The 12,210-nt window shown below is 39.9% G+C and overlaps 1 protein-coding gene across 23 annotated transcripts in view; it reads left to right on the top strand.

The window, feature by feature from the left end:
* Positions 1-12,210, top strand: part of LOC145344815 (regulating synaptic membrane exocytosis protein 1-like) — a 743,305-nt gene that overhangs the window by 532,558 nt on the left and 198,537 nt on the right. For 13 of the 23 annotated variants that reach the window (XM_080191997.1, XM_080192007.1, XM_080191990.1 and 10 more), the window contains 3 exons: positions 1,492-1,554; positions 7,801-7,878; positions 10,310-10,375. The exons of 2 other annotated variants lie outside the window; for them this stretch is intronic. In XM_080191997.1, coding sequence (XP_080048123.1) covers positions 1,492-1,554; positions 7,801-7,878; positions 10,310-10,375 — 207 coding nt within the window. The remainder of the gene's footprint in view (positions 1-1,491; positions 1,555-7,800; positions 7,879-10,309; positions 10,376-12,210) is intronic. 8 more of the 23 variants (XM_080192005.1, XM_080191995.1, XM_080191988.1 and 5 more) reach the window with 3 other exon arrangements.

Here is a 12,210-nt window from a genome sequence, read left to right as displayed (position 1 = left end):
ACAAGATAATTGAAAATAAAAGTAGTTTCTGGACTTCTGGGGGAAATAACAGGATCTAATCACCAACACAGACACAATAGGCTGATGAGCCTCCTTTTGGGCTCCATATATATTTGTTTTGTAAAGTATTACAATGCAACAGTATTGAGGTCTGTAAACAACAGTTTATGCCAATTGTTTGTGCTAATACTTCTCCTTAGAATCATTGAGGTCTCCCATTTAGAGTGTGTGGGCGAAGGAACAGTATTACAATGGTTAGTTTATATGCTGAGATTTTTCCGATAGCCATATAAATTCAAAATTAATAACAGAACATCATCAGGTTCACACATCCCTCCATCAACTCAGTCCATTTTCACCTCTATTAATATTTTGTTCTTAACATTAATGAAGGGGGCAGAAGAGAATGATCTGTGAGTCACTGAAATTCCTCTTGGGGAAGGTTTGGTTTCAGATTCGCTGGCTATGTTTGATGACCACTGTGCTGCTGTTAGTGTTGCAAAGTTTCAAATTTGGCACAGAGAATGCTTTTTAGGTTTTAACAAGTTAGTTAACCAAGCAAAGTGACTGAAAACCCATGATGTAATTCAAATAGCATATAGACTGGATTTGACAGGTTCCTTGAAATATAATCTTGTTGTCACCAGGTTTATTTCAAACAAAAGTAGGAACTGCTTTTTTTAAAGGCTGAGTTCCAATTTATAGCTCAACTTTATAATTGATCATTTTAGTGTTGTGTCTGAATAAATGCTGTCCTTTCAAGTTTCACTTTTAATATCCTTGTTTCTTTTTTGCAAATAGAAAACATAAAGATCAAATTTTATGAGTAACACTTATTTGCTAATTAATATTTTATTATTGCTGGTAAATTGAAATTATGCTACAACCCACTATCTCAACAAACCATGGGCAAACCATGTGTGGTAGCTGTTTTATTGTCTTGGTGACAATATTGAATATTTATACTGTGCTCCTATTGAGGAAATGGACTGATATAAATGTTGATCTGCAGATGAACCCCCTGCTGTTTCCATGCTTAGACTACTGCACTCTGCAGGTTATTCTTATTTAAAAAATTACTTATATTAGGTAACAAGTTGACTTGCACAATTCTGAACCTAATGGGACATGATTTTGAAGGTGCAACATCCTTTTATTTATCCCTTGCGATCTGACCTGGGATGATAATGTTTGATTCCTTTCCTTGGAGAATGGAATAGCTTTAGATAAACAATTGATTTAAACAGAATATTAATTCATTGGCTGTTCTTTATTTAGTGCTATGGTGCATTGAAGTGCATTCTCCCTGCAGCATGAATAAATGTTGGCCATTTAGTTTGCAGATTTTAAGTGCCTGTATTATTTAAACGTAAAGTGAAAAGGTTTTGATTTGTTCACTATCAGTGGCATCTTCATCAGATCTCACTTTCTTTTTCATTGCTCCATCTTTTCTCCTCACTGCATTGCTCCCCATTCATCCTGTCTGTGCAGTGAGTTCCTAATGCTGCCCAGAGCAAAACGCGGAAGGAGTGCAGAGTGCCTGTATACTGCCAGGTAAATATAGCAGCCTAATAACATTCAAGAAATCTTTCTCATTCTGTAAATGAAGGTAATCTGTGAATGAGCTTTTTCTAAAACATTGCTTTAGTATTCTTCCTGAAATAATGGTTTTTAGTTGCAAAATATGTAGTTTGCCAGACATGTTGTTATCTTGTGAAAGCACTTGCACATTGTGTTTTTGCTATTTGTCTTCCATTTTCATGACGAATCGTATTAAGCAGCAATCATTTTCATCGATTGTATTTGTGTGCTTTCGACAATACTATTAAGATATAAATTTATGAAAACAGAATTTGAACTCAATGATATACCCTTATCAGCTGTTAGTTTATCACAACATGCACCTGTAACCACCTTCCTAACATCGCTTCACATTTAAAGCATATCCTTGTAAAGTGTTAGACATCTGCAGGTAAACCTTTATAAAATCACTTAATAAACATACCATGGCATACTGTGTGCTGTTGCATTTAATTCATTGTTAATTATATTTTCTTTAATACAAAATCAGTTGGATTGTGCTGAAAACTGCATTTATGTTCAAATTACAAAAAATGATGTTGGTCTCAAAGTGTTTTTGTCAAAGTGTTGGTCTCAAAGGTAATCACTTTTCCCTTAATTATTTCCTTTTACAAAGAACAAAGAACAACCCAGCACGGGAAACAGGCCCTTCGGCCCAATGAGCCCATGCCGCCATCTTAACAAAACATTTTCCTACACCTACCTTGCCCCGTGTGTATACTAATGGTACCCCTATTGTAACCATTTTAAAAGCATCTAGAAGATAGATTACCATTTAAAAGCATCCAGAAGATTGATTCCCATTAAACCAAAACTGTTTCTAAAATGTGCAAGAAAAAAATTAGATTTTCAGTCTATATCGCAGAGTAAACCCACATCACAGGGCCTCAGTTCACAGCCTCTCCAAGCACTGTCCCTTTTATTCTCCTTTTTTTGGTCTGACCTGGCTGTGTTCAATTTGTGCTCTATCTGTACAAACTAGAAATGTATCTGGAAAATTGCTGGGCTGTAAAGTATCTTTATGAACATCAAGGATGATCCTGGTCAGATCCACAAAGCAATGGATATGACTTGAATGTTCTTAGTTTACACTATTGTATTTAAGAATTGATGCTAAAGTATTTTCTCATAATCTTATTTTGATACTAAGTCAGGAGATTGAGTTTTAATATCAGACTATTACAACTGATTGACGTCAGTGTCAACACCTAAAATGATAACACACAATGACACCTCATATATGATACTTCTGGCAGAATCTGCCTCTCACAGATTGTTCCCTTGTATTTTTAAGCTTTGAAATCCAGATACTATTTCTATGCTGCACTCCTCCAATGTCAATATATCCTCCCAATATCAGTTTTCTTGCTGCTTTGCTGACCTCTTCCTCCACTATAACAATGCAGCAGAATGATAAAGAGTGGTGAGGACTGGGTGTCATCAGCACCATGTAGAAGCTGGCTGTGTTTTTGCAAATGACATTGCCAAGGTACAACTGATGAGGAAACTCAAGGAGAAGTGACTCCAAGACTTTGAAGATGTTGGTGCAGGTTTTAGTTTAAGAGAAGCCATCAATGGAAATGTTTTGGTGTGGTTGGTGATTTGGTAAGAGTGGAAAAGGCTGTTGAGCTGGACAATTGAGGAGAAGACTCCAACGAGAATGGTGAAAGATGCATAAAAGTGACTGAGGGCAGGAATTATATACAATATCAACAACAGTAATTGTATTTATATAGTACCTTTAAGGTGCCCCAGGAGCATTATCACACAAAGTTTGTTATTGGTCCATGAAAGGAGATGGTCAAAAATGTGCTCAAAGAGATAGGTTTTAAGGAACATTTTGAAAGGAGGAAAGATTTCAAAAGAGAATTTCAGAGCTTGGAGCCAAGGCCACGAAAGCATGACCATCAATGACACAGCAATAATGCTCACAGGGTTATAGCTGAAGAAGCACTGATATTTCAGAGTGGGGCTGGAGGAGATTACAGAAATAGGGAGGGAAAAGGCCATGCAGAGAATTGAAAACAAGAATGAGAATTTTTAAGTTGATCTATTGTTTAACCAAGAACCAATGTAGGGTATATTTGGTATGATTCGAGCCTCAGGTAACAAAGTTTCAGATGATGGAAAGTCGAGCTAAATGTTGGAATAGTCAACGAGCATCAGGATCAGGAAGGAGAGTTGGGTAGTCAATGATGGAATCAGGGGAAGAGGTGGTACTTGAGACAAGCTTTCAGTGGGCATTACAATATACAGTTTACATTCGGGACTTTCCTTGTTATTGTCCCTGATATTGATTAATTAGTATTGGAGAGCAATGTTAAGCTCTTCATGGTGAATGGGGCCCACAATGATGAATCTAGGATGATACCTCACCTTGACCCAAAATCTGCAAAGGTGGGTGGAAATTTACATAATGCTTTGAGTTTTCAAAATTTATCCTGCATAATACACTACTAGTTCTTCATACCTTGCCTGTTTCTGGGTCTGTGTCCTCCAATCTATTTCCACTGAATAAATCATTTATATCCACCTCTTTTACAATGGATTTTTCCATGGCTGAGTCCTCCACTGATGTCAAATCATTCTGCTTTGTGTGGGTTTTTGCATTAAACATAAGAGCAGTAAATATGTTGATTGTACTTTTGAAATTGACTTTGCTTCCTTGGTTTATTCCCCCTCTCTCTCCCTCATGACATTACAACGTAATTTGAATATCCTGGCTATTTCAAATCTGACTTGTTCTCTTTCTATACCTTTCATAATGTTCTTCTGTTTTATAGAATCCTGCAGTGCTGAAGGAGGCCATTTGGCCCATAGAGTCTGCACTGACCCTTTAACGGAACATCTTATTCAGGCCCTATCCCCGTAATGACACATATTTACCCCATTAATCTCCAACACATATTCATAGAATCATAGAATCCCTACATTGCAGAAGGTGGCCATTCGGCCCACAGAGTCTGCACCAACTCTCTGACAAGGCATCCCACCCATATTCAATTCCTGGAACCTCAAGTATTTATGCTGCTAATCCTCTTAACGTACACATCTTGAAACACTAAGGGGCAATTTAGCATGGCCAATACACCAACCTCACACATGTTTGGTCTGTGGGAGGAAACTGGAGCACCCAGAGTAAACCAAGGCAGACATGGGAAGAATGTGCAAACTCCACAGTCACCCGAGACCAGAATTGAACCCAGATCCTTGGCGCTGAGAGGCACAGTACTAATCACTGTGGATAATGTTTTAGGTAATTCTAACAACCAAGACTCTCCTTATGTTTACATGTGTCCCACACTTTTTCTATGTTCTGAAGCAATTTTCATTGATTTTAACCTAATATCTGAGGTAAATTGATTTGGTTTTTCCATGACTGAGATTACTAACAAGTGGAAGACCTTGCCAACAGCTGCAGTGTCAACAAAAACAACCCCAATCTCTGTACTACTGTGACTTCGCTAATCTTTGTAAACTACGTCAATAAACAGACTTTTGCCTAATTTCCTGAAAAGAGAACATTATTAAACAAATGAAATTTATTCTATGCCTGTACCATGCCCCAATTTGCATCTACATTTTCAGCATGATTTCAATTAGCATATACAGTAGAACTATTATTATTTCATGTCTATAAGGAAATATTTTTCCCCAGTTCTTAAACCATCCTTTCCAATCAGAATGTTGCTGACTGAGAAGGAGACAAACCAAAGCAAATATGTCATCAAGCAGTTGTATTACCTGCTGCAGAGGTTACTCTTTCTCACCAGCTCCAAGTAGGTTGTAGCAATCAGATTAAACTGCCAACATTGTTTTGCCACATTGTAGCTCTATGGTTTATCTGTAATACTCCCTTGGGGCTTCCTTATGTAAATGTCATGAATCAATATTTTATTAATTTTATTCTTGTAGCGCCATCACGTGTTTCTAAGTTCTCCATCCAAGCTGCATGTATTAAGGGGCAAAATAGAGTCAGGGAGATGATTTTCCAGCTTTGCTGTGCCTGGTGCAGATCGCACCAATTCTGAAAAACAGCTCCATGCAGCATCAAACACTTTCTACTGGTGCAAACTGGATCATTTCCAAAAAGGTTGATTATCATATTGAAAGTAGCATTTAAGTATGCTTAGCCCAGTTGACGCCGGATTATCCCAGTACCCGCGACCTTCTGACTCTCAGGCAAGTCTGGCGAGAATCATTACTGGTCTCCACCAGTAGAGACCAGGCATGATGGCCACACTGAGGAGCTCAGAGACCATTGAAGCCCCTGGGTAGTCAGAGATATGGCTGGGAAGCATTCACCTGGCATCCTGGCAGTGGCAGTTGGGCACTGCCAGTATGGAGTCTGACAACACCAGGTTTAAGTCCAACCGATTTATTTGACAGTAAACTCACAAGCTTGTGAACTTACGATCAAATAAATCCGTTGGACTTAAACCTGGTGTTGTCAGACTTCTTACTGTGTTTGCCCCAGTCCAACGCCGGCATCTGCACATCATGACTGCCAGTATGCCAGGGCAGTGTCAAGAGGATGGGGCCTGAGTGGGGGCTATGATGAAGGAGCTATGACACGGGGTTGTGAGGGCACCAAACACATTTTATATAGAACAATAAACAAAGAAAATTACAGCGCAGGAACAGGCCGTTCAGCCCTCCAAGCCTGCACTGACCATGCAGACTAACTGAACTAAAACCCTCTATTCTTCCAGGGACCATATCCCTCTATTCCCATCCCTATTCATGTATTTGTCAAGACACCTCTCAAAAGTCACTGTCATATCTGCTTCCACTACCTCCACTTGGAAAACAATATTTCCAATCTGATCAAGATATTTCACCAGGAACAATATTCTCAATTTAATCAGGATTTAATCTGCAGAAAATGCAGATGTATGGGATTGTGGGTAATCTAGGAAGTTGGATCAGGAATTGGCTATCAGATAGGAGACAGAGGGTGGTGGTGGATGGTAAATATTCATCATGGAGTGCAGTTACGAGTGGTGTGCCTCAGGGATCTGTTTTGGGGCCACTGTTGTTTGTAATTTTTATTAATGATCTGGATGAGGGTATAGTTGGGTGGATTAGTAAATTTGCTGATGACACCAAAATTGGAGGTGTGGTAGATTGTGAGGAAGGGTGTCATAGTCTGCAGGGAGACTTAGATAGGTTGCAGAGCTGGGCCGAGAGGTGGCGGATGGAATTTAATGCGGAGAAGTGTGAGGTAATTCACTTTGGTAGGAGCAACAGATGTGTCGAGTATAGGGCTAACGGGAGGACTTTGAATAGTGTGGATGAACAGAGGGATCTAGGTGTGTGTGTACATAGATCCCTGAAAGTTGGGAATCAAGTAGATAAGGTTGTCAAGAAGGCGTACGGTGTCTTGGCGTTTATTGGTAGGGGGATTGAATTTAGGAGTCGCAGTGTAATGTTGCAACTGTACACTACTCTAGTGCGGCCGCACTTGGAGTACTGTGTGCAGTTCTGGTCCCCGCATTACAAGAAGGATGTGGAGGCGTTGGAGAGGGTGCAGAGGAGGTTTACTAGGATGTTGCCTGGTATGGAGGGGAGGTCCTATGAGGAGAGACTGAGGGATCTAGGGTTGTTTTCGTTGGAAAGAAGGCGGCTAAGAGGGGATCTTATTGAAACATATAAGATGATTAGAGGTTTAGATAGGGTGGATAGTGATAGCCTTTTTCCTCGGATGGAGAAAGCTAGCACGAGGGGGCATGGCTTTAAATTAAGGGGGGGTAGCTACAGGACGGATGTCAGGGGTAGGTTCTTTACCCAGCGGGTGGTGAGGGATTGGAATGCCCTGCCTGCTGCAGTTGTAAATGCGTCTAGTTTGGGGGCGTTTAAGAGATCTCTGGATAGGTTTATGGACGAAATGGGATTGGTATAGGCTAGTGGGTCATTGTTTTTGTAACTGGTCGGCGCAACATCGTGGGCCGAAGGGCCTGTTCTGCGCTGTAATGTTCTATGTTCTATGTTCTATTTCACCAGGATCAATATTCCCATTCTGGTTTTGTGATGAAATTCTGTTTGCAATAATCCAAACTTCTCTGCTATTCCTCTTGATAAAGGAATTATTGAATCGCTCACAAAAGGAACTTACTGAACTCACATTGTTCTCGTTTTTGTTATATGTTTGATAGGGTTTTTGTTTCTCTTTACACTTTCTGTTTGTTTCTGTCCATTGCTATATTCTATCTGCACCAGAAGCTCAATTAACAACAGTAAAACTTTGCCACCCAAGATGCCATTACTAGTAAATGGTTTTCACCAGGATCTCTACAGGTAAGATTGCTCTGAGACAGAGGAAAGGAATAAATAAACAGTGGTTGGTTTATTGTTATTCATGTTAATTCCGCCTATCCTTGTCAATTCCAGATATAATAATCCCAGATATGCTAATAATTCTGAACATATCCTGTGAAGGGAAAAGGAAAATCACCAGAAACTCCATAGAAGACTAAGCATATTGAGATTAAATTGAATCAAAAAAAGATGTATGATAAATTGGGTCCATAATACAACAGGAAAACAAGCAACAAGGAAAGGCAAAGGACAGTTGAGTCAGGATATAAAAGGGGCAAAGAGAGTGCATGGCAAAAAATGAACAAGTAACAAGAAAAAAATATATTTACATATCTTTGTAAATATATAATTACTTAGAGTATTGTTAAGGGAAAGGTGTGGAGCCATTTAAGGACCAAAAATGAAATAAAACTATAGAGAAAGAGCACATGACGAAGTTAATAAATGAGGATTTTGCATTCCAGAAATCAAAATAAATCTAAGAATCGTAGAATCTACTGTGCAGAAGAGGCCATTCAACCCATTGAGTCTGCACCGACAACAATCCAACACAGGTCTTATCCCCGTAATACCACATTTACCCTCCTAGACCTCTGACACTATCACGGCCAATCAACCTAACCCGCATATCTTTGGAGTGTGGGAGGAAATCGGAGCACCCGGAGGAAATCCATGCAGAAACAGGGAGAACATGAAAATCCCACACAGACAGTAACCCGACAGTGGAATTGAGAGGCAGCAGTGCTAGTCACTTTGCCACCATGCTCCCTAATCTAAGGATCTCATTGCAAAGCAACAGGTAGTATAGAAATTAAATGGGATAAAAATAAATGAGGAAAACCTTTTCATGCAATTTACAGTGCAAGTGTGGTTGAGGCATATTCAACGGTGCCTTTCAAAAAACAATGCCAGAGAAACAGGTGTGGGTGTGAGATAAGGCTGTGAGAGAAAGAGGTTGGGAGGCAGTTGTCAAACCTGTCAGCAAAGCATAAGCAGCCAAAGAGGCAGCCAAACGCCAAGTTGGGCTGGTTTGCAGACCGCTCAGTTCTGTGGGACTTACTCTCGGTTATATTCAAGGTTGATGGCCCTTTTAGCATTCCCCCCTTATGTGCCTCCACACTGTTCAACCACTCCCCATAGCTATTTCAGGCCTACAGCCACAACCATAACCTTTGCCCCCTTGTCAGTTCATGGGGAGCACAAAAGGGATATGAGTTCCCGGCTAAGATCTTTTGACCTTACCGTTAAAAAGGTTACTGTATCAAGATTTTGGTTCATGGCATGTCTAAGAGGCAGTGAACTATCAATCATCCAGAAACTAGAGTGGTGCCACAAAAATTGCAAGAAGCAGGAAATGCCTCTCCCTGCCTTGGGCCAGCCAGATCTGGAATGCAAGGGCAAGCAAAATACCCAAACACTTCTCACATCCAGCAAAGATTAGGGGGTGGGAATCCCGGAATTGGGTCCTGCCCCCATCATTTTTAAATAGCTCATGAACCTTTCCGACTCTGAAAATCCAAGCTTATGATTTTAATTTATCCACTCTCATACTAGCTTACAGGACTGTAGATCTGGAGGTTCTGCAGACCCTTAAGTTAGTATGAGAGGTGAATACTTTTCAGTGTCTCACTCTTTATTGTGTATTCTCTTATTAGTCTTCCCCAAATGTTTTACCTCACACTTCTCCAGGTTCAACTCAATTTGCTTTTTTCTGCACAATTTATAATTCCATTGCTATCTCCCTAACGTCTACAAGTTTCTTCCTCACTGTCACCCACATAGTATTTTTTGTACTATCTACAGGTTTCTTAAAAGGGAAAGGGTGGGGAAGGATATAGCACACATGTTGGTCATAGAACTTGGGACAGACCATGGAAGCCTCGAAACAACAGCATTAAACAATGGACAACATTATTGCTCATCTTTCTCCAGCTCTTTGCTTCCTCGATCTATGCTTTCCGTTGAAACAGATCATTTCAAAGTATCATTAAGCCTGCCTTGCTTAATGAACATTGTTCCTTCAATCAGATTTATTTATAATTTAAGAAAAAATACACTCAGCCCATTTTTATTTTATGCTCCACTTTTGTCATTTTTTTATTAATAACATTTTATATGCATTTCTAGTTGGAATGAGGCACTGGTTTTATCCTCTGAGTTCAGGATTCAAATGATATTTGGTTATTTTAACTTGTTGATGTGTTTTCCACTGAATTATGTTTAACTTTTTTTTATTACTTTTCTAGATGGTGTCAGAATTCATAATAATTGTTAATTATTTCAATTAATTTGATTTTAATTTATCATGTAATATTATTAAATATAGCTGCATGAATTAATAATTTGTTGGTAATATTTAATTTTTAAACTGCCTCTGAAGTTTTATTTTGCCTGCATGCATTACATCCAGCATTACACAGGACAGTTCTCAGACACGGGAATCACGGACATTGTCATTTACAGAACTCTTGGTTAGGTAAGAAGGGGTGCAAAATGCATGGATATCTATCTGTCCAGTCACTTTCCTGGTGCTGCAGGATGAAAAACAGAACTTTGTTAGGCTTCTCAGCTGGGTTTAATTGTAAGATGCCTTCTCAAAGCAACATAACCATCATGTATGTAAACAGCAAGCAATCATATAATTGCATGTCACTTAACTACACAGACCGAGAAGCTCTCCATGGGAACAGGGAATATGCTATTCATTCCTGGATCATGGCTTAATTGTGTCTCAGCATAATTTCTATGCATTAGTTCTGTAACCCTTAAACCTTACCCAACAAAAACCCTAGTCCTCCCAGTTTTGAAATTTTCAATTGACGCCCAGCCTCAATAACGTTTTGGGAGAGTGAGTTCCAGATTTCTGTGATACTTTGTGAAGAAGTGCTTGGTCCCTGAATCTTGACTTTAGTTTTAAAATTTTGTCCACTTGTCTAAACACCCCCTTTCCCCCAACGCGGCCATAGGAAACAGTTGCTTACTCACCCTTTCAGCTTTTTTAGTCACTTACACCTCAATTATATTAACTCCTTAATCATCAATACTTAGGGGATTGCAAACTTAATCACAGAATCCATAGAATGGCTATAATGTAGAAGAATGCAGTTCGGCCCATCAAGTCTGCAATCCCAGGCCCTATCCCGTAACCCATGTAAACTGTACAAATCCCCCTGACAGCAAGGGACAAATTAGCATGGCCAATCCACCTAACCTGCGCATCTTTGGAGTGTGGCAGGAAACAGGAGCACCGGGAGGAAACCCACGCAAATATGGGGAGAACGTGCAAACTCCACATGGAGGCAATCACCCAAGGCATGAATTGAACCTGGGTCTCTGGCGCCATGAGGCAGCAGTGCTAACCACTGTGCCATCTTTGTAATCATTTGAATTTTTGCAACCTTGCATTATACTTTAACATTTTTAGTAACTATATCATTCTGGTGAATCTGTGCTGCACCCTCTTGAAAACCAATATATTGTTTCTAAGATCAGTACCCAGAACTGAACAGTGTCCAGGTGGGGTCGTGTCAAAATAGCGTAATCTCCAGATTCCAATGTCTATAAGATGGAGGCTAACAATTTATTAGAATTTTAAACATTTTTCCACACCTGTACTAATTTTTAGTGATTCTGTACTTTGGCCCCTAAGCATTTCTGCATATCCTCCTCACCAATAACCAGAAGGCCAGGATTTTCCAGCCTTTCCATGATGCGTTTTACCACAGCTGAGACAGCTTGCCATTAGCCACTGGAGGATCTTCCAGTCCAATCAAAGTCTATGGAATTATGCATGGCTCACCAGCCCTGGTGCCAGGGAAACTGATGCAGGGGCTTCCTTCAGCATGACCTGAAGATCCTGCCCATTTGAAGGATTGGGAAAATCCTATTGTCTGTCTGTTGATTTCGCTATTTTCTGAATGTTGATTCTATTGCTGGTTTTCCAGCAAGAGAGTGAAATCAGACAGAAATCTTGATTTTCATTGCCTCACTGGTGTCTCTAGTTGAGAAATGCTGATGGGTCAAGATGCATAACAGGAAATTCTGTTAATACTCAGCAGGTCTGATAACATCTGTGGAGAGATACAATGTGAATGGGCCAAATTTTCATTCCCAAGACAGATAGCTCAATTTGAGAATTTCCTGAATTGCCTATCCACCATGAGAAAAAGTGCACAGTCAGACCCAATTTTCATTCTGGGCAGATAGGTGCAGGATAGGCTCGGGCCAGCTGTCCTTACTGAAAGATCTGAAGTGGCCATAGAGGATGCGAAGTGCCAAGATGAGCTGTTCTTACCGAATCGGTTCTCTGGG

The sequence above is a fragment of the Carcharhinus amblyrhynchos genome, chromosome 7 (genome assembly GCF_965287045.1).
Source record: "Carcharhinus amblyrhynchos chromosome 7, sCarAmb.v2.hapA, whole genome shotgun sequence".
Classification (NCBI taxonomy): domain Eukaryota; kingdom Metazoa; phylum Chordata; class Chondrichthyes; order Carcharhiniformes; family Carcharhinidae; genus Carcharhinus; species Carcharhinus amblyrhynchos.
This window is presented reverse-complemented; position numbering and strand designations above follow the sequence as displayed.